Genomic DNA, 23,225 nt, shown 5'->3' with positions numbered 1-23,225 from the left:
AAATGCCATTGTTTTGGGGCCAAACAACATATTATATTAAATGCATATGCATATTTGATGTCTATTGAGGGCAGGTGAGTTGAAGAGTTTGGGGTTTTTTATGTGGTTTATTTTATGAGTTCTTTTTTCTTTTTGCTGTGGGCTGTGAATGAAGAAAACTAAATCCATAATTTAGAACATGGAACAACAACAAAAAACAAAAAAGGGAAAAAACTCTGGCAAAATAATTCGTTGCTTTATTGTTCTACCTAAAATGCATAAACGCAGACATACCACTCTGTTCACAGGGGTCCTGGCTGATCTTGTTCTATCAAATGACTTGGAGGTTGTTCTTCATTTTTCAAGCCAAGTGAGTCCTAAATTAAGGGTAGAGGACTTTACAAATGGAGCTGAAGCCCAAAATAACATAGAGAAACTATTTCTTTTAAATGAATAAGTGGGTCAGCCATCAATTCAGGAATGGATTTCAGACTAAACTCAACTGACCAGATATGAAAAGGTCATTTCTCTCTTTCTTCTGCTGAGTGTTTTCTTGTACACTGTTGGCATTCATGTGCACGTGTGCGCGCGCATGCCCGAGCGCACTATATAAGGAAATCTTGAATCTTCTCACTGCAAGTTACTTACAGCCATAAAGATTTTGAGAACAGGAAGTTGGTGAAACAGGTAGTGAAATATCTATTCACAGAACTTTACAGGAAGTGGCTTAGTTTGATTAGAGTGGCTAGCTACTCTAGCTAGCAAGGGTGGCAAAATATGGGGAGGCAGGTAAGCTCCACCCCCATAATTGATCACAAGGCGAGGCACACACACACCATTTGAATGACAACGCCCAACAGCTTGTGGGGAGTGCCCCTTCAAATATTTTATGCGGGGGCCGAAGGGACCCTGGCCACTCGGAGCTGGCTAGACTCCAAAGTACCATGAATATCTCGTTCCATGAGCCCAGGAAGCTTCTAGACCAGAGACGGATAACCTGTGGCCCTCTAGACTGGGCATAGCTAAACTCGGCCCTCCAAATGTTTTGGGACTACAACTCCCTTCAACCCTGACCACTGGTCCTGTTAGCTAGGGATGATGGGAGTTGTAGTCCCAAAACATCTGGAGGGCTGAGGTTACCTATGTCTGAGCTAGATGTTATTGGAATCATAGAATTATACAGTTGGATCATCTAGTCCAACCCTGCAGTGCAGGGATCTTTTGCTCAATGTGGGGCTCAGACCCATGATCCTGAGATTAAGAGGGTTAAACTGAGCTATGCCCAGATCCTATCAGCTCCAGCCAGCATGTTCAACTGTCAGGGCGGATGGGGATTTTCAGTGGCACTGCTGTGAAGGGGAAAGAGTTAAATTCACCTCTCCTTCCCCCACACAGTCCCAATCTTGATCCCATTGCAGTACCTGTTAAAGCAAAAACAAGATGAACGTGCAGATTGAACATATCACCTAACTTGGCCTTTGGATAAGCATTAGCAAACGACAAATGCTTATCTGACGGCCAAATTTATGATATCAGTTATTAAAATGTTTTATGAATTTGCATTTGGTATTCATTGTGTAAAATGATTATTCTACTTAGGTCCATATCTATCTAAGCAAAACAGGTGTCAGAATCCATGTGATTGGTTATGAATTCATATAATCATACCAACAGAAAGACATGTATGAGGAAACAACATCCTTTATGTTTTATACATCAAAAGGTGAATCAAAATGTGCATTAAGTCGTGTTCTGTACGTTTCAAGACATAGTATCTAAAACCATTCTATGGAAATATATCGGTGCTCAAACATTGTCCCCCCCCTCTTTTAAAATACAAATTGAACTTAATTTTTCCACAGTGCATGCTGAATTTGCTCTTTCAGATAGTGTAGGATTCATTCTTCTGTCTTAGTTATTGTGAGATATACTGAGTTGTATCCAGAAAAGGGTGTGGGAAATTTTCCTGGTGAGCGATTCTGAGAGACTTTTCGTATGCGATAGAAACCCTCTTTCTGACCATTTTGATGTATGATATATTTTTTGTTGCAATAGGTTTGAGATTAAACCACAGATTGATTGCATTACTAATGCTTTCTCTTTCCTTGAACATGAATCCACTGTGTTATTTTTGTCTATTATTTGCTTTTAGCAGGTATTAATTAATTTAGCAGCTACATAATTCTTCTTTCTATTTTTTTTAAGTAAAGTTTATCATTAAAAATATTTTGCACTGTATAATCACACAAATGTAGCATTTAAAAAAGATTGAGTTGGGAATTTCTTTTGTTCTGTGTTTCCTGTTTAAATAAGTCAATAAATGTTTTAAGACATGTATGTGAAGTAAATTCTAGACAGGAATTTGTGCTGTGCAGAGAGATTTTTTTAGTCAGGGAGTTTTTTAACTGGCCCTGGGCTGTGAACCAGCTTTTGTAACTTTAGAGAGGACAAGGCCTGGGGTATGATGTCAACTCTCCCACTGTCTGTGGTTAAACAGGTTTGAAGGTTTTTATAGAGCTTCAAAAACCTGCAAAATCTGTTTGACTGGAGAAAATAATGGGACTAGATAGATCTATATGTGTGTGCATAGATTATGAGCAACAATGGCTCTTTTATATAATGTTTTTTCTTAAACACTGTATATCTGCAATCCGGGTGTGGAAACCAGCTTTCGGTTCTGTACAAAATTTTAAGCTTTTTTTTTTGGTATTGAATTGATGTAAAATAACATGAAGTTTGATCCGATGAATAATACATGAGACGTTGGGACAAGCCCAGGATGGCAGCTTATTTTTCATGTCAAACAATTCTTTATTTTTTATGGTACAAATTAAAAGTGACAGATCTGAAGCTGTTAAGAAAGACACAAAGTGCAGCTTTACTGACCATACAGATATTGCTCTAGTTTAAGTACAGTTTTTGTCAGTTTTTAATTTTTTTTTTTAAATGTTAAGCAACCTGTGCAGATAATTCAGCTTTGGTTTCAAAGTCAGAACAGTAAGGAACTTGAAATAACCAGTTTGGCTTCTTGGTCACAAGTCCTCCACATCGATTCCTTTGATTATTATTTTTTCTTTTTAAAAAAGAAAAAGAAATGAAGAACACAACACAGTCCATGTCATTCTCTGCCACCTTTCCTGCTGCGAGTGCCATGCATGGAAAAGCAGGTCTCCTTTGTAGTGCCTCGTAAGTGACCCTGGTGACCATCCTGTAGATTATGAGTGCAAGACGTTAAGCTCCGCTGCTGCACAGCCCCCATTCGCTTCCATGGAGCACGCGCTGGAGCCATGCTTCTGCCCCAGTGGAATGAATGGAGGACGTGCAAGAACAGAACTTATGAACTGCACCCGACAGCACATAGGACCAAAATATATATTTATATATATAAAATTAAAATCTTAAAAAAAGAACCACTTTCTCAACAATAAATAAACAAATGTGCCCCACATAATCTCAAGTCGGAAACAAGCAAACTACATGACAAAAAGCTCAGTACAAAATATTACTGAAACAGATTTTTTTTTTACAGTCAAACATTTACATGGAAATTAATTTCCTTTATTTTTTTATTTCCTTAATTCAGTGTTGCTCATGAGCTGGGTACAAGTAGAGTGCTGAGGTAAAACACTGATGAACAGTTTCTTTCTGTATTCTTTTTCTTTTCTTTTCTTAAAATAGTAACAGTTTAGTATTGCAAGATTGTCAGCAACATTTAGCCATATCTATACAATGTGCATATACCTACAAACATTGAGCTTTGGTCCAGCATTGAGAAGACGAGCAAAGGCATTATACATAATTCTTTTTGGTTATAGCTTGAGTACTTTGACACGCCTCTACTTGTTCCTTCTTAGCTCCTTTTTGCTTTCTTGGTCTGTTTACTTCTTCATTTGCATGATTAGAACATAAACTCAAAACTTCGGAATGGACTTGGTCTCTTTTTCTGATCTGTACACTCCAAGCCTCAACATTTCCGGCATCAGATCTGTTTCACACGCCAAATTAACGTCTTTGTGACTCTGAGATAATGTAGTGGTTTGTAGCAGGGAGCTGTTCCAGCGAGTGGCTGTGTTTTAGGGCAGCAAACTTTAGGCTTTAGTGGGAAAAGATGCATCCAGAAATAAAGAACAAAAACCAGCTCAGTAACTCCTGCTAATTCCCTACAAAAAACTTACTTCTCTCCTCAGGCAAGGTAAACCTGACATGCCTCTGGCCTGGCTTATATGCACTACTACTAATACATCGCATTACAAGAAGCAGCCCAGCAGCCATGAGCAGGAGCTGGCAGCGTCTGTTTTCATTGTCGATGGATTGCAGATTGCCTTGCCATTTGATCCCAGGCATGCTGCAGTTAATCCGAATGGAAACAAGCCTACTTCAAACCACAATTTATGAATTTGGCTTGTTTTCACTTAGCACAGTTCAGAAGAACCACAGTTTAGGATTTGGATGACAAACTAGACTGCAGTAATTCCAAAACAAAAGTGGAAGCTTCCTGTCTCCTTCCGGACACACTTGAGGAAGTGTGTGTGTGTGTGTGAGAGAGAGAGAGAGGTTTGCCAGCTTTGAGAGAGATTAGAATCATTACTGTAATAGAAAACCATGGTTTAGCATTACATCTTAATGAAGTCATTATCTCCAGTAAGAAACAGGGTTGTTTTTTCCTCCACTATTTGCTAGTGTGCTATATTTTTGTCACCGCCCAAAGGTGGCTTCGTATATAATTGCTGTGTATATAATTTGAGCAGGATCCCAAGAGCTGCCCATGGAAAAGCTTTCTTCCTGCAGCTCCTCAAGCTCCCTGGAAACAACTCTTGAGGGTTTGGGGGATGTTTCCAAAGCAGCATAAGGGGCTGTGGTTAAAGGGGAAGTTGACAGAACCCTAGTACACGTATGGGAATGTTCTAGGTGTGTGTACAGGGCTCTTTGGAGCCCAGAACAGATTTACAAATAGAAATAATAACTATGGTTTGGGGAGAGGGAAAAAAACTCCCTATACCTGCAGCCTATATGAATTACATATACATATAAGAATTTGTTCAGGCACTCCGTTATGCCTCCGAGCGAAAAAACTGATTGTTAAAAACGAACCTAACACTTTCCCTTGTAAAAATAAGTGATAACAACCAGAAAAAACTATTAAAAAGAGAACATTATGACATGTTAATGGTTCCACAACTACAAAGATGAAAATCAAAAAACTTGTTTCATGATGGCAATTTATTTCATTTTATATTATCACCGCCCTAACTTACACAATTTCAGTGTGAAGTTTAGAAAGGAAATAGTTTCTAACTGTTGCTGTGATGGTTTTAAGTGTTTTATACAGTCTTTGGTTAATGTTGCTTCCTGGAAATTTCACCCCCCCCCCCCGTTCCATTGCAGACTTTTTAACTGTTCCATGGAGAATCTGACATCTAATTTTTTAAGCAGCAAATGGCTAGTATATTTTTGCTTCCAGGAGCAAGGCTCTGGTTTTGATGATATTTGAGAATGGAAAAAGGAATGACTGGGGGAGATAGGCAGAGCGCTAGGAGATGGGCTTTCAAAGTTCTACAAGCTTTTGACGGTTTTCTAGATAATTTGTGGCTGGTCTCCTGATACTCCTGACAGTTTTAATTTCACGTTCATCATAACTAGGGTGCAGATGGCAAGCTTTGTTGTTGTTGTTTTAAATTAAGCTGCTGTTGTTAAAACTGAATTTTGGCAGTTATTGATTATCAGGGCCAGATGATGGATGTGAACACCTGTACTAAAATCCAGACTTGACATGGGACTTTTTCCAACCCATGGCCAATCCAGAAATTTAATCATTCTTACCTACTGCAGTAGGATTTAAATTCATGATTTCGATTACGAAGAGGCACACCCTTTGCTGTAGAGCAAGTTCAGACCTCAGCCTATAAGGCTCGCAGTTGAACTATAGGTGTACATAGGCAGGAGGAATAGTCAGTCCTATGATCACATTGCTAACATGAGCAGAAATCTACTCTCTGCCAAAAACAAACAAACAAAATAAAAACCTAAAACACACAGGCTTTGTGAATATTTTATACATGCCCATCCTGAATCACCATTTCTTGCCTCTGACTTGTTCAGAGCTTGGAATTAGAGTCCTCTTTGCTTTATTAATTACATCTAACCTCAGTATATATTATTTTTTCTGTCTGCACACTGTTAATTTCTTCTGTATGAAGAGTATGCTTACATAGATTTCATAAGGGCTTTAGTCAACTATTTCTAATTTGGAGGGCAAATGTTCATTCAGATCATATGATCACTTTTTCCAAGGCAAGGAAATATTTTGTGATGTGCTCACAGCGGCCTTCTTCTGAATGCAGTCAGCATTTGCTTGGCCACTGACCATTTTCCTGGCATGCGGTGCTTGGAAACACAAACCACCAGATAATTCTGCTGTGCAAGCTCAATTGAAATGAAGCATGGATTATGCCCCTGGTGACAATCTGAAAACTGAGGACTGGATCCAAAGCCCGTCGAAACAGGTGAAACTCCCTATGTTGCATCCCGTCTGCTTTAGACCAGCCATTTAACCATCTCCTCTTACTTTCCAGTGCGAGAGGGAAGAACCTGTAATGGAGCTGGGACCTTTAAGGCTACAGATTCTGTGGATGATTTGACTCTCAGTCGCACATGATGAGTTGTGTCAAAAAAGATGAGTAAGTTCAGATTTACACCATGGAGAGGTGGAGAAGTATTGTACAATGAAATGACAGATTCTATTGCATTTGGAGAAGCCTGGAGCAGGATGTAACTGTCTAGGACCCTGAATCCAAATATTATGGGGATGTTGGGATAAAGATATGAACTTTGTTGCTCTGGCTTTTTGACCTAATGGCCATGAAGTTTTGGATGACAGCCAAGATACGTGCCAGTGATTTCTGCTTCCGGGTCCCAGTTCAAAAATTAGGTAACAAGTCATATTAAGTAATTCAGTCAAATCTGGCATTCACATAATCCCTTCTGTGTCTGTGCACAGTTCTGAAAGTAGCACGTGCCAGATGGAGGAGAACAGAATAACAGAATAATTAAATTGTAGAGTTGGAAGAGACTTTGAGGGTCATCTAGTCCAATGCCCTGCAATGCAGGAACAAACAAACAAACAAACAAACAAACAGTGAAAGTGGAAACAGTAAAACGAAAGTTAGAGATGCAGCAGTTTGAGGGGGGAAATCCTTGTTCTGTTCTTACATTTGCCATCAGCTTGCTTTTCAATAGAATCCCAAGAAAGTTCTTTGGCTATCAGACTTTGGAGAGAAATTGCTTCATATAGATAGGACCATAAACAATGATGCAGTATATTGGACCACGTGTGCATTTTATATTTATATTACAAAAGTAGCTTTGGTAACCTCTCCTAGTTCGTGGCCAAAGGACAGCGTAAGTGGCAAGTTGTATACTGTAAGCAAAAGTTCAAGTTGCTCAATATGTCCTTATAATGTCATCATTACACTGCATAATTTAAAAAGTCCACGTCTTCACACAAGAAATTTAAATGGTGTTGGGATGGAGAAGGCAGCCAAAACAAAGTGTCAACCAAATTTGAATCAAAACTGCAAATAAATAAGGTCTCCGGTTAAAAAAATAAAGTAAGCAAACCCCACTGTTTAGAGAAACAGTCATTTTGGCACACAAACATTTGGAGATCACAAAACTGTGTATGCCAAACAAGAGGGTTGAGAATTCTAGCTCAAACCAAGTGTAGCATACTCATGTGCTGAACATGTGAGAGAGGATGCAGGGGAAAAAGAGAGTCCTGTTGTATTACTATTATGTTCCTCTTTTTGCAAAGTACAAATGTAAAAATTCATAACACAATGTAGCGCTCATAAAAGAGTAGACTAACAATCTAGTTTTCAATGCCATGTTTCTGACTTTGGTTAATAGTTTTCATAGTGAAGAAGCACTTGATACCTGAAAGGCTACAATCACTCCTCCAGGTGGCAGGCTTGTACTCTCTCTCCTTTAAAAACAGTTAAAGGTTTGCTGTTGTAGTTGGGTTCTTTTTCCATAAAACATGTTCACATTTTCATAATATACAGGAAAAAGTAAGCAGTTATTTGGTTTACTTTAAAGTCCATTTAAAAAAAACACTGGCTTATTTTGGAACTAGTTCTACCACATACACACACACACTAAGTGCTGTGTAATTTTTTTTGTATTTTTTTCTGTTTGTTTTTATCTAGGAAAACCCACAGACATTTATAAATTGTTCTGTCCATCTTGTAGTTTTCTGAGTCTTTTACTTACAAGGATGGTGAAAGAGCATCTTTACAGAGTTCAAATGTTTAAAGTTTTATTTGTTCGTGTGTGTTCTTCCTTTAAATCTATCAATTTAAGAGTTTTCTTCCAGAGAGTCTGTTAAGGGCTCCATTGGGGCTGCCGTCGCAGGCTCGTGCTGTTTTAGGCGTTTAATTGTGTTCTTCAGTGCTTGCCTCTTGTTGCAGAACCAGACTCTAACTACTTCCCGGTCATAGTTCAGTTTCTCTGCAATTTCCGTCATTTCCTGCCCAGAGGGATGCGTGTTCTTCTCAAAATGGGCATTCAAGATCTCAAGAGCCTGCGGCGTGAATGAGGTCCGCCTCTTGCGCTTTTTGGATGGTTCACTTCCAATAAATTCAGTAAGATTCTGCATACCTGCCCGATGGCGGGCCTCAGCCTCAGCCATCCATCGTTCAAGCACCGGCTTTATCTTCTGGGCACTTTTAGGGGTGATGTCCAGCTTTTCAAACCTGGCAGGATACAAAAGGCCAGGGTTCAGTTTGGCTGTCAGACTGCTAGCTATAGTGTTCTCTTGGGCTTCCTGTGGTAGGAAAAAGTGGCTTCTCAGGATGGTGTGTCTGAGGGGAAAATTGAGAAAGAAGAGTCTTACACTGATGCTCTGCCAGCTGGGACTTCCTGCCTACCTGCCTAATTGACTGGCAGAGGATATTTACAATGGATTACGAAAACCATCAGTTCTACAAATATATAGATATCTATTTAAACAAACAAAAACAATCACAGTGACAAACGGCTGTCAGAATGCTACTTCATATACCCAGTTGCTGTGTTCCAGAGACCCATGTACATTCAGTGGCTCACGTGGATCTTTGGTACACATTGGAAGATACTCATCACATGCATTAAGCCTTAATGATTAAAGAAGGTGCACACAGATCGAGTTTTTTCATTTAAGTGGATAGAACTCTGTGCATGCTCTGAGTTCTCACTTCTGTTACTACTGTCGAAGGCACATATTTCAGATTTCAAAGCTTGCTCCCCCCCTTCAAAATCCTATATACAAGATTCAAGCTTAACACAAAAGCTAAAAACAGGAAATGACATCAGTGGCATTTTATTTCGTTTTTACTTCTACTGGGATCTCGTTCCCTTCCATAGTGCTCAAATGCTGCTGTTTTAATTTCACAAAGTGCCCGTTAGCCTCTGAATTTCAGGTTTCCTTTTCCTTTTCATTTTTAAGCAATTTTCACTGTATGCAAGTTAACACCGTGTCCCTTCTCTGGGTAGGAAAAGAATCCCCAAAGCTGTTGCTGTCTTCAGTTCAAACAGCTGGACACATTGTAATTACCTTCAATACCTCCACAAGTAGTTCCACTAAAAGAAACTCATGCCTTCCAGATGAAACCCAGCATAATAGTGGACTAATATACTGTGGTATCAAGCTGGGTTTATTGTGGGATGTCTGCACACTGTGCCGAATGATATCATTTCCTGTAAATGAGGTCCTCTATGTATCATTTTGCCATCAAAAGTCCTTTGCTAGACCAGATTTTACAAATCTTCCACGCCATCAGGAAAAAGAAAACTATACTGAGGACTTTAGTCTTTGTAAAGCACGTCCAGTTCAAGTCCTGCATCACCGGTTGACTTAACAAATGACTCTTTTTGTAGTTTTATAAATTACATTCATTCATTTTGCAGTGTCCAATTAATATTCCCAATATAGGTCTCAGAATGTAATACTTTTGCAGAAGTGCCATTGCCCTTGAAAGAATGTGCTCCATTTACAATGGACTTGGTGTGGTTGACTTCTGGCCCTCCAAATACTGCTGGACTACATGTCCCATCACCCCTGACTGTTGGCCATTCTGGCTGGGGCTGATGGGACTTGGAACCCTTTAGCATCTGGAGGAGACCAAGGCCGTAGCTAGGGGGTGGTGAGGTGGGCCCCTGCCAGGGGCGCAGATGATTAGAGGGCGCAAAATCGGCTATAAATATGTCCATAAATATAAATATGGATTATTGCCTCATAAGAAATGGTTTTAAATAGAGGGCGAAGTGAATGGGTGGAGGGCTGGGGGTTAGAGGAGAGGTGGAAGGAAGAGCTAATTTGTCTGTGGCTAGGGGGCGCAATCTGGAGGGTTCTGCCAGGGGCACAAGATCACCTAGCTACAGCTCACAGGTTCCCCATCCCTGATGTACATGCTTGCGATGGGCATATACATGTTCATGTTGAACAGTACATGGAAACCATTTCTCTTAAATGTTAATTACAAGAGCTGGATGATCAAGCCCTTTGAAATCCCACTGCAGTCAAAAGGATCTTAACACATTTTTTTTAAAAAAAAAATTACTAAAGGAAGTGGTTCCTAGATTGGCTAACATGTTGCGTTTGACTGGATTGAAATTCCTGCAGTCAGCAGGCTAGCATTGGGCGAGCCACCACCTCCTAAACCAAACTTACAAGGCTGTTGCTAAAACAAAATGAGATGGCTCTATGTACACACCCTGAGGTCCTGGGAGCAGCTGTGGGGTAAGTAAATTGTGAATCACAGCTCAAGACCCAAGGAACTCTGGGTTTGTTCGAGAAACCTATGTCTACAGATTTCTCTCCCATTTTCTTGAGGTAGGTCTGAGAATTGTCCTGCCTATTCAGCTATTTAGCACTGTTACATTAGCATTTAATAGAAAACTCTAGTGATTCGCATTGTCCCCCTGTATACATAGCAAATTTGAACTTGGACAAAGTTGAGTAATTCATCAGCCATTGTTGATGGGAAAAAGTTTGTGGATAATGTTGTGTTCGGTACAAAAGGAGTGGAATATATAATATATATCAGTTAAACTGAATCGCAGTGCCAAAGCCACCAGTGGCCTTAAATATTTCAACTACCGGGACAAATTATTGGAATATCGTTCCCATTTCCCAGTCAGATTATGATGCTCACGAGACTGAGAATTCCATCATCATCCATCCTACATAGGCCATGAATTGATGATCTTCTACCTCCATGTTCACCAAGATTGTCAAACAATTGCTCTCTGCCATGCTCCCATGCTCATAATATCTATCTGTGCCTAACCCCTGACCTGAAGCCTACTGGACTCTTTGCACAACCCATCATAATGCTGTCCTTTGCTTGACCCATTTTCCATCAAGTTTGTCATCTTTCTTCCTGTTGCCTAAGTGGCAGTATCTCGTGTACTGTAGGTGGCAGTGGGGAGAAAAATTCTCTATCTGTTCCTGCTGAAAAATTGCTAGCCCCTTGAAGGGCTGGCATAGACAGCTGTTGGTGATTGCTTAATTATGGGATCGATCCTGGCATAATTTTGTCCATTTACTTTTTTTTTGCATATATAGTACAAAATTTATCAGGCAGTAGCTACCATGTTACTAAGCTTTTGCCAATTTTGTGGCATGATAAAGCACTGCAATGTTTTATTTAGCCATGTAAGCTATCTGTAGGTTAAAAAAAAATACATTTTGGTCATTTCCTCTACATATCTGCAACAATATGTGACTGCAGGTCTCTTAAACATGGAATTAAATCCAGTCATATTTTTCGTTCAAGGAATTTCATATATTATAATTCCAACCATCAGATCTGTGTTGAAATCCAGCACCACTGAAATCTTCCAAGGGATTTGCCATGGACTTCAAAGGGATATGCGAAGCATCCCATGTAGTTAGCAGCTGTGCATTAGACGAAACAAAAAACTGGGATGATTAAACCAGCACATGCAAATCCATCTGGGTGGATTTATACTACCATGTCACAGTGCAATGCAAAAATATAAAATAGCAGTTGCCTTAAAAGCAACAACAACCCTCTTTTTGTTTAGGTTTCTTCTACCAATTGACCACTGAGATGAAATAAAATTAAAGTTAAATAACAGGGAGTGGGGAGGACAGCCATTTTCATAACAATTGTGTGCCTTGTTCGTGTTGGTGCTACAGTATGTGATGTTTGGAATAGCAATATACAAGTCTTGAAACAAATTTCCCAGCAGTGGTATCCTTGTATAGACTGAATAAAGGTTATTTTCTACAGGGAGGTATCTTATAAGAAAAAACAGTAGGGGACACCATAGAAGTGAGAGGATCCTATGGAGCTTTTTGTATTTAACAACAATCAATGGGTTTTATGGAAAATCATTGAGCAAAATGTGAGCTGCAAGCTCACTACCCCATACTGATGTTATTTATAACCTTAGTCTTAAACTGCAGGAAAAGTACATTTCCGTTCTATGGGGAATACATTAAAAGTATAAAGAGCAGATAAAAAGACAGAGCATTTCATGGATCACCAAGAACAAAATCCACTTAAATGAGCTTAGAGTTGGTTTCTTGGCTTTCACTGATGGAGGAGGACTACGAGGCATTGCCCAAGAGAAAAAAGCTGTTACCTAAGTGTGTTTGTTACCTCATGCATAAACATGGGATTAGTGTAACACACACACATGAAGACATAGGGACTTTGCTCTGAAGACCTTTAACTCTGTCAAGACTGCTTTTGGTTTCATTATTTTGTCACTCTCCGGGCATTATTCTTTCCCCGACTTGAATCCCTGCTTTTTTGAAACACTGGAGAGTGATATATGATTAATCCCAGAAAGTCTGAAAAAGCCATTATGGCTTTATATAGATTCCCTGCACTCTCCTCTGTATCATTCGGGAAAATCATCATTAACATCTTAGATGTGAAGTGCGAGCTATGGTACTACAGGCTTAAACCTGGCAGGGAAGCATCCATGAAATATTTGTTCAGTAACCCCATCTGTAGAAAATGGCACAGTATGAAGAGGGTCAGCTGGTGCTTATGCAGTAGCGGCAGCAGCAGCAGGGTCTCCCGTTCCACTACTGAATTATGTCTCAAGGCCAGGAACATATTTATTGTTTCCTACTTGTTACAAAAGTAAAGGGTGGGGGGGGGAGGAGATGAAAGTTATTTTAAGGACGTGTGCTGAAATATATCTACTCCATCACAAGAGCATCCACTCCTCTCTCTACGTCTTCCGTACAAAGGAGCTCTTTTCCATGGACATGTGATTAAAGCAATAAAGGCGGCAGAAGAAGCAATAATAAGCCGTGAGAGAGGGGCCTGGAGAAATGAGCATTTGCTGTGTATCTTGTTACCTGCAGATGGCAGACTGGCTGTAGGCTGGACCTTCTGTGGCACTTAGAGCTTGACCAACTTGCGTCTGGGTGAGACCAAGTGACAGGCGTCGGATTTTAAAAGCTTTGGCAAATTCTCGGATTTCCTCAAGGTTCACCCCATCCACCTCGCTGGAGGCTGTCTGGGGATCTGTCGAAATACAAGAAAAGGGTTTGAATTCTTCATTGCATATCAAATGGAATTAGCGTAACCTCCGTTATTGGCATGGCTTTGGGAAGCAAACAAAAAGATAAAGCAAAGGCACTGGATGCCTCCCTGTTGCCAACTTAGGGTGAAAGGAGTTGTGGTGGAAAGCATTAAACACAATGCCTGCTGACCAGATATTTCATAGTGCTTGTTACAGATAGGTAGCCGTGTTGGTCTGCCATAGTCAAAATAAAAAAATTCCTTCCAGTAGCACCTTAAAGACCAACTAAGTTAGTTCTTGGTATGAGCTTTCGTGTGCATCTGAAGAAGTGTGCATGCACACGAAAGCTCATACCAAGAACTAACTTAGTTGGTCATTAAGGTGCTACTGGAAGGATTTTTTTTATTTTCATAGTGCTTGTATGGGAGATAGTTGGGGGCCTTGTCCAGTCAGCCCCTGAATCATTCTCAAAGAGTTCATCCAGTAAAACTAGTTCCTAGTAGGTCTGGGGAATAACTAAAGAGAGAACCGATTTTGGGAAATGTGTTAACTTAGTAAAAAGGCAATGGATATTTTGTTCTATTTTGTCTTAAAAAACTGCATCACAAAAACTATCTTCAAGGTGTTTGGGTCATTTAACTAGACAGTGCTCGTACATGGGACCCTTTGCAAGATTTTTGTTCTGCATCACCCCAAACAGTGGCCCCTTAGGGTGATGCAAGCACAACCTTAAAATAGTAACACTGACACCTGCTTTATTTTTTCATTGGACCCTCAGAAGATAATGCTCATAATGCTGCGAGAATAAATTGGTCTTCTGCCTCCGTCGCAATGTACTGACACAGCTTTTGTCCCTGAAAGGGCACAAAATAAAAGCTATCTAGCAGAGGAAGGCTCCTTTGGTGCTGGAAATGCGGTCAATTTAGGACTTATCAAGGGAAATGACACAACAGTTGGAGGTGGTACCCCCCCAACCCCCCCCCAGCAACTGATCCCTTGCTAAATGAAAGCATTCCCGAAGCCGGTGGAGACAGCATGGGACTGGGATAGTGGAATATTTCAAAGCGTTGTTCACTCCTGCGTATAGTGAAGCCATTCCCTTGGCACAATGTCTCTATCATTTATCACCTCATTCCGGAGATGTTCCAATGTGAAATATTTTTACCACAAGAATCAATTCATTTCTCCAAATGCAAGTCACCAGTGGTCCAGACTTGGCTACAATTCAGTGTGCAGACCAACATCTTATGCTCAGAACTATTCTCAGTCTTACTGCAGAACTGCTGCAGGAAAATGGCTATTTATCAGGCTGATGGTCAAAATTCTACTGACTAGAATTCCTTACAAATTCTCCAAGCCCATCATAGAGTTTTTGTATCAAATTCTTAGTCTAGTTTGACTAGGATGAAGTGAACATTCTGAAAATAGGCAGAGGGAACTCCTTTTTCCATATGAGGCCGCCCAGCTTAATTCTGTATTGTTTTTAATTAATGCTGTATTGTTTTTAACACTCGATTGGAAGCCGCCCAGAGTGACTGGGGAAACTCATCCAGAGGGGCAGGGAATAAATAAATTATTATTATTATTATTATTATTATTATTATTATTATTATTATTATTATTATTTTAAGGGCATCTGGTTAAATTGTATTTCAAATATCATCTATTTGTATTGCTAGTTGTTATGTGATGGGGTGCCAGAGTTTTGTGGGTGCAAGGCACCCACCCATGATTCCTGGGTTTAGCAAAAGTTGGAATTAATCAAGGTTTGATTAAACTGTGCCAAATGCTGTTGGATGCAGCTTATGCTAACGAGCCAGACCAGCCTGTCAGGGCTAGCTGAGTGTAAGCCATTAAGAAACAGAGACCCGTGAAGGCTCATCAAGGAAACCATCAAGAGAGAGCGAGGACTGCCAGGCAAGGAAGACAGGGGACCCTCCTCCAGATGTGTGTTGGTGGGCAGAGACCAAAGGGGTTTAGGAGTTCAGGAAGGGTCAACAGGGAAAAAAAGTGGCCAGTTTTGCAAGTGATTTGGGAAGCAGAAGAAGGGACAGAGCACCATGTGGGCTGGCTAGGGCAAGCTGTGAATGTTTTGCTGTGCTTATGGAGGAGACCAGAGCCTCTTGGGGTATGGATGCTCTAAACTCTCTCCATCTAGGTCCAAGTGTATATATATGCAAATAAAACCATATATCATAAAGACACCATAGCTTTCATTGTGCCTCATTTCCAAAATGAAACACAGGCCCTGGGTAGGCACCTGGATCCCCTGAAATCTTGCAGATTGGGGTGGCACGTATAATAAAATCTACAGAACACGGATGGGGGCTTTTTTCATGGTGACCCTGGGGTTTTTGTGCTTTCCCTACAGATCTCCCGTTTATGGGCCGGGCCTGATTTAGCTACAGCAGCAGAACTGCATCTCAATTGCGTCCAGAGCAACTAATTAAAACTCAGAAATGGGGTACAGGACATGTTATAGTAAGCCTGCCACAGAGAATGGCCTCCCTGTGCAGCTGATTCCTACCCTGGCCACCATGTTGTGAGGTTTCATTCCCTTTCCATCTGCTAGCAGGAATATGGGTAAAAGCACGAAGACTCACAAGTGTCACATGGTAACTGTTTCTAACTGTTACAGGCAGGGATGAGTTTCTACAGGGAGACCATTTTCCCTTATTTCCTCGCAATTACAACACGAGCTCTCTTTCCCCATACATCTGCCTTGGCCTCCTTTCTCTGCATGGTTTTCTGCTGCGCTGTTTACTGTGCCACAAACTTTTTAACTGTCTAGTTCACATATGGACAAATTCTTAGCTACGGTGCCAAATGGCGCACACCAGCCAGGTATCACGGTTTGTCTTGACTATTCCTGCAGGTACCCCTGGATTATCTAGATCTACTTTAATCTGAATTCAGACCTGTTTTCAGAACTGAATCAGACTTAGTCAACCTGAAAGATTATCATCAGGGAGAAACAGGAGTACCATCCTGTTACTTCTGCTCAATCTCTCAGCAGCTTTTGATATCATTGATCATGGTATCCTCCTGGACTGACTCAGGGGGACTGGGCATTGGAGTCAGTCTGTGGGGCCACATTCAGAAGTAATACACATTGCATAAAAAATTCTAATTTAGGCCTAAAACTCTTATTACCGGCATTTGCACCATTCAGCAGTCAATGACTTGCTTATTTTTCCAGTTGGCCATACTTACAGGTATTTCACAAAAGCAAGGAAGAAAGGTTGGGATGGAGAAAGTGAAATAAGGATACCAAGAAGGCTATACTTACTGCTGACTAACTGGCCAACACTCAAAGCTGAAGATGAGGAGGAGGAAGAAGAGGAAGAGGAAGCCTGCCGCACGGGGCTCTGAGACATAGATGCTTGACTGTGAGCTAAATGTAGGAGATTGGACTGGGATGCTGCTTGCCCCACCTGCGTCTGGGATGGCTGGTGGAGCTAAATGCAAAATTAAAGAAACAAACGGTCAGCAGAGAGACAAGAATTGATAAGGTGCTGTCACTGTACTACGTTCTCTGCCTGGCACAATGCTCTTAATATTAAAGATTCTTTATTTATTTATATCCCACCCCTTCGACTCTTGTGCCAGTAGTTGGGTATTGTGGTGGGCTAGATGAGGACTAATAAGAAACAGGCCGTGTCATCTATCCAATCTGCAACCAAACTCCCTATCTGTCCTAGTGCAGTCACTGCTGGAAGTGAACCTGTTTGTAGCAGAAACTCTGGGGTCTGAATTTTGAGAACTATATCCCAAGTTAAGATTCTTAACTTTGAATACAACATTTTAAAATTAACTTTGAAATCTAAACATAAACTGTAATGCAAGATTTATTTATTTATTTTGTTTGTTATCTCAGAATAGTCTTCTTGACTATATGTGACTGCACAGTCTTGACCTCTCCTAGAAAGTAAGGGCATGATCAGCCAAAGTTAAATTCTTCTAGGTGAGCTCTGTTGATCTGAATGGGAGAGTTAAGCATTGTACTTAAATATCTCCTACTGCATCAAAAGAGCTACTTAAAAGTGGGTAACTTCAAATGAATTGTGTCCTAAATAGTACATATACACAGAAGAAGAAATTTGTGCAAACTGTTAGCCTTTCTAATATCAATGGAACAATAAATGAATTCAGACACAAACTTCCTTCTTGCATTCCCTCCTCTCCCGGAAATATGACTGTATTACAAATAAAGGATGATGGATTATAACATGAGATAGAACATAAAATGCACAGGCAATCTAATATGTGTTTTATTAATTTAATATAACCCAAAGTGGCTAACTGGTTGCTGTTGAAAAAATAACAACTTGAAAATGTATTTTTGAACTATTCAGATATATATCCATTCAAGCACGGCAAATCAGATTACTTGGTGGGTGTTTTTAAATAATAAATGTAATTTGGCTGTGTAAATTACTCTGCAAGCTTTTTACTATGATGATGTCTTTGTGGGTCAAAAAGCAAAATCATTTTAGCATTTCAAGATTCATGTAACTGAGTGTCCTCTAAAAAATGGTTATGTTTATGGATATTTCATTTGCTCTGTATGCTTCAGACACAGAACTGTGTTAACTAGTGAAACGGGGATGCTGTAGTGTGTCAATCTGAGTGGGTGAGTGTGCTTATGTGAAGAGAATTTGTAGCTCTGGCTGTGTTTTCCAAACTCTATTGAAACCCTTCACAACTCAGATCAAGGTAGCTGCTTCATTATCACGTCCCACGGTGAATCAGCATCCTCAGAGGTGGAGAAATAGCCTATCAGGAATGAGGAACCATTTGACTACACTGCCGTTTCCCCAATACCATGTTGATTTCAGGTTAGGAAGGAATGGGAGAAGAGCAGGAAAACTTCAAAATAAATAAAAACAAACATGTGGGATGTGGCTCTGTTAGCTGAGAGTAGGTGGATGATAAAGTACAGTGGTACCCTGCAAGACGAACGCCTCGGAAGACGAAAAACTCGCTAGATGAAGGAGTTTTTCGTTTTCTTAGCCGCTTCGCAAGACGCATTTCCCTATGGGCTTGCTTTGCAAAACGAAGCTTGCCCCGCAAGCTCCAGGGATAGCGGGGAAGTGCAGCGCATCTTCCCCACTGTCCCCAGACCCCTTTTGAACCAAGGGGCGGCAACGGGGAGAAGCGATCTTCTCCCCTCCGCCCTTTGCTTCAAAAGAGGTAAGGGGCCAAGGGGCGGCAACGGGGAGAAGCGATTCTCCCCGCTGCCCCTTCCCTTGCTTTAAAACAGGTCCGGGGACAGAGGGGAAGGCGCGCGCGCCTTTCCCTCTGTCCCCGGAGATTGCGGGGCAGGCAACGGGCTTCTCCCCGCCGCCCCTTGCTTTAAACAGGTCCGGGGACAGAGGGGAAGGCGCACGGCGCTTCCCCTCTGTCCCCGAACGGTCTCCATAGGAACGCATTGATTGATTTTCAATGCATTCCTATGGGAAGCCGTGCTTCGCAAGACGAAAAACTCGCAAGAAGAAAAAACTTGCGGAACGAATTAATTTCGTCTTGCGGGGCACCACTGTAATCTTGTATGATGCCTAATGGCACACACCAGGTAGGAAAGGAGGACCCAGGGTAGGCATCAGGGTTGGCACCTCTGGGCTGGCACTACCCAAAGGAGAGTATAATCTGAACCATGAAGATTTCCAAGCTGTTTTGCACCTGAATACCCAAGTGCTGGTCACAAACAACAGAGAATTGGGATGCTGGACTGGGTGGAACTTTGCCCAATCCAGCAAAAGCTTATGCTTTAGAGCAGAGCTTTCCAAACTGTGCATCGCCACACATTAGTGTGTCAGCTGCAGTGTGTAGGTGTGTCATGCAAAAGCTGGAAAGGGGTTAGTTTAGCCTCTGATTTGCTGGTAAAACTGAATTACTTTGTTGTGAAATGGTGCATGTCCAAGAAGTGTGTCACCAGCATGAAAAGTTTGGAAAGCTCTGCTTTAGAGTGTGCCTATTCACCCAAACAGATTGGATGGGATACAGCTAATCAGGGCCAGAGATACCTGAAACAAAAAGGAAAAAGAGGGAATGCATATTCCTCCTTAGAATTTCCTTGCTGGTTGAGTGGCTGAAGGCTTGATCTCTGCAGCCCTGAACCTCTTTCTTAAGATAGAGAATATACCATAACAACTGCCTGAACATTCCAAAAGTGCATCTGATTCTATATGGAATATAAAGTCCGTTGCGTAAGACAACAAACTGGCAGTTGTGGAGTTAACAGAGGGCTTGGACACCATTTTGGGCTGAAACTGAAGGCTGCCTTTATTTGCCCCTCCTCCTTGCCTAACACCCCTACCCAAAGAGTGACGGTGGGGAGGAAAATGCAAATCAATCTATTTTAACTATTTCTCGGTTAATTTAAATGCTACATTCATAACTTACCTGTTGGCCTGGTTTGAGTGGCGAAAGTGTGATTCCCTGGGTGTTGATCACTGGCAAGATCTGGTTCCCAATGACTGTGGCAATGATTTGCCCCTGGGCATTGGTCAGTAATTGTGGCGTGATTGGCTGCACTTGAAGGCCCTGAGCTCCTCCGGCTGACTGGTTAGATGAGACTGGATTAGGCATCAGTGGGATTGTTCCAATGATCTACAAGAAAGAAAACGTGAAATTCTATAGGTTAGAAACATTTAATAGGAAAGGTTTACAATCATAGTATGTATATAAGCAACGAACTCTGGTCCAAAATACACACATTTTGACTGGTTTAGAAACTGGGTGGTGTACAATCAGTATTTGAAGTTGTGGCCATGTTTGCCAAATGGTATCAGATAGAAATCTTCAGCCATTTTCAAGCTGGGTTCTGTGGAGCCTTGGGCTACATATACAAGTTTGCCCACCATTACTGATATTCCCCTGCACTGCTGAATTGCGAGTCAGTTTAGGACTTATCAAGGGATAAGTGCTGGATGTGTTTTAAGCAAACAATTAGAACATGTTTGGCAGTGGTTCCAGTGAATAAAGATAAAATGTAAAGGACCCCTGGATGGTTAAGTCCAGTCAAAGGCAACTATGCCCTGATAAAACATTTGAAAAACCAGTGGTATAGGGAATCTTTGGCCAATTTTTAGCAAGTGGACTGTAAGGTGATTTGGTTAAAGTCCTTGTGTGAAGGCAGCATGCTAATATGTGACCTACTGTATACTCATATCAAATTATATTTATATTTGTAATATATAGGATTTTTAAGATTAGACAATTATAAGAAGCCATTTAGGTCACCACCTGACTAAATTCAAGACAAATCGTATTTAAGCACACAAAATTGCTCCCAAACCTACTTTTAATATTATCCATGGCAGTTAGTCCACAAGGTAAGCATCTGACAAAATTTATGGCTCCGACGTGAACCATGTCATGCCAAAATACTTTTATGGAAGCTCCTACACAACAACATTTTTTAAAAATATATGTTATGAGTGAGCAGCAAGTAGCAATCCAACATGCTGACGTATTCTTGTCTCGCATATGCTGAGCTTTATCCGGAGGTTGTGGGTGGGAATGGGGTCTTGGGAAGAAATAAACAAGACCTCAGGGACGTTTTGTATACTCTGCCTTTAAACAGCTCTGTTGATGCAGAGTTCAAATTATCATTTGTCTATAACAAGGAAAGACTGTGGTCAGCCTAGTGTGGGCATTCTATCTTTACTTCAACAAATGTTACCAAATGAAAAGAATTATCTTTCTTTCTAACGCTGTCAGCAGAAGCCTTGTGAAATAAATAAATGAATAAGAACATTTGATTCACATGTCGCAAAGGACATGGCCTTGAAGTGTCACTTCTGGGCCGGTAACTTCAGCCAGCAAGGCTCCAGTCCCCCCACAAGGCAAAAAATTGCTGTGCTAGTTTTATCAGTAATAGAAATGTTTGCATCCACGTTTAAAATGCATTTCTGGGATTGCAGTCAGGCATTTTGAGAATGACATTGCTGAAGTGAACAGTTTGTAAGGTCAGGAGCAGGAGGGCGGCCCGTTGTATTAAAGTGTTGTGGTTTTGCAATGAATGAATTATGCTATTTGAACGTGTGCAGGGACGCTGGAAGGTTGTACCCCCCCAAACATACATGCAGCGGGAATATTTTAGAAATGACAGACTCTTACAATTTCCTCTCCTTCCTCAAAATGCCCCATCAAATCAATGGAATACAGTGGTACCTCTGGATGCGAATGGGATCCATTCCGGAGCCCTGTTCGCATCCTGAAGCGAGCGCAACCCACGTCTGCATGTCTGCGGGCCTCGATTCACCGTTTCTGTGCATGCACGTGACGTCATTTTGAGCGCCTGCGCATGCGGCGAAACCCGGAAGTAACGCATTCTGTTACTTCCGGGTCGCCACGGAGCGTAACCTGAAAACGCGCAATTTGAAGCATATTTAACCTGAGGTATGACTGTAGATGCTAATGTTTCATTTACAGTATGTAGCACTCTAAGGGGCTAGTCACACATTCAAGCATGTACGGAAGTTCCCCAGCAACCCTTTACAGCAGGCATAGGCAAACTCGGCCTTCCAGATGTTTTGAGACTACAGTTCCCATCACCCCTGACCACTGGTCCTGTTAGCTAGGGATGATGGGAGTTGTAGTCCCAAAACATCTGGAGGACCGAGTTTGCCTATGCCTACTATACAGATTAAAATAAATCAGGGAGCTCAGCCTAGAGCAGCTTTGTCCCTGACTTGCTAGCTTTGTGGGTAGAGGAAGTTTGTCATTGCCCACCTGGTTCATGAAGGTGTACACTGTAGGTAAGATGCACATGCGGGCATCTGGTCACTCAGTGTGGCTTCTCTTTCCTCTCAGCCCCACAAATCAACTCCTGAAGGTTAGGATATTCTCTGGAGCGGATTTGGGGTGAGGCATGAGGAGGAAGAAAAGAAACTGAAATTCTTGTTTCATAAGCAGATTTATGTTGTGCAAGTATGCAGTTCAGCTTTAAACCTTGTACCCCAGTAGCAGCATGATTACAACCCTTCTAATGGACAGTGCAGAAATGAAACTCCTGCATATGTATGGCTTTCGTTTTTCAAATCTCTGGAAGAACCTGTGCTATGCCTACATCCCATGGTTTTCATGGAGGAGTTTCCTCCATTGATATGAATGGGGAGCAATGCTCTTGGCTTTCAGACCCCAACATCTACAGGGAGATTGCTGAATCATGCTTTCTGTCTTTATAATTTCATTAACTTCTGCTAGTTTGCCTGAAAGTTTTGGATGTATGAAGGAATGAAATGTTTTATTAATAGTAAAGTTGCCTTTGGGCTCTTATTTGTTCTTTCAATTATTCAGGCATAGCTCAGAGTTGAGGCTCAATTTTATATCTTGTTATTCCCTAAACTCATTTCGTCATGAATTCTTGAGTCTAGGTCCTTACCTTTACACTTAAGTTATTCAAAAAACACAATATGGAAGTGTAAAGATGTGAAACATGAAGGCAATATGGGAATAAGACAAAGAGAACTAAAAAGTATCACGAAGAGGAGACGACACAAAGGCTGCATAACCAACAAGAACCTTAGTAGGGTTGCCACATTTTGAAGAGCAAAAAAGAAGACACATTTGCCGACTTCTACTTTTAACTATGGATTGCTATGACGACTCTACTCATGAAAAAGAGGACATGTCCTGGAAAAAGAGGACATATGGCAACCCTTTTTAGGACTATGTGTAAAGCAGCTCACTAT

At 41.1% G+C, this 23,225-nt stretch overlaps 1 protein-coding gene across 2 annotated transcripts in view; it reads right to left on the bottom strand.

Moving 5' to 3' along the window:
- Positions 1 to 3,536: 3,536 nt before the first annotated feature.
- The window catches only part of POU6F2 (POU class 6 homeobox 2), a 310,874-nt gene continuing 291,185 nt past the window's right edge, over positions 3,537 to 23,225 (bottom strand). For both annotated transcript variants that reach the window (XM_083468803.1, XM_083468804.1), the window contains exons 7-10: positions 19,930 to 20,136; positions 16,814 to 16,982; positions 13,358 to 13,526; positions 3,537 to 8,837 (exon numbers count right to left, since the gene is read on the bottom strand). In XM_083468803.1, the coding sequence (XP_083324929.1) occupies positions 8,333 to 8,837; positions 13,358 to 13,526; positions 16,814 to 16,982; positions 19,930 to 20,136 (1,050 nt within the window). In that variant the 3' untranslated portion in view covers positions 3,537 to 8,332. The remainder of the gene's footprint in view (positions 8,838 to 13,357; positions 13,527 to 16,813; positions 16,983 to 19,929; positions 20,137 to 23,225) is intronic.

The sequence above is a fragment of the Podarcis liolepis genome (genome assembly GCF_965112155.1).
Source record: "Podarcis liolepis genome assembly, chromosome: 12".
NCBI lineage: Eukaryota > Metazoa > Chordata > Lepidosauria > Squamata > Lacertidae > Podarcis > Podarcis liolepis.
Note: the sequence above shows the minus strand (reverse complement) of the source record. Positions and strands in the feature narration are given on the sequence as shown.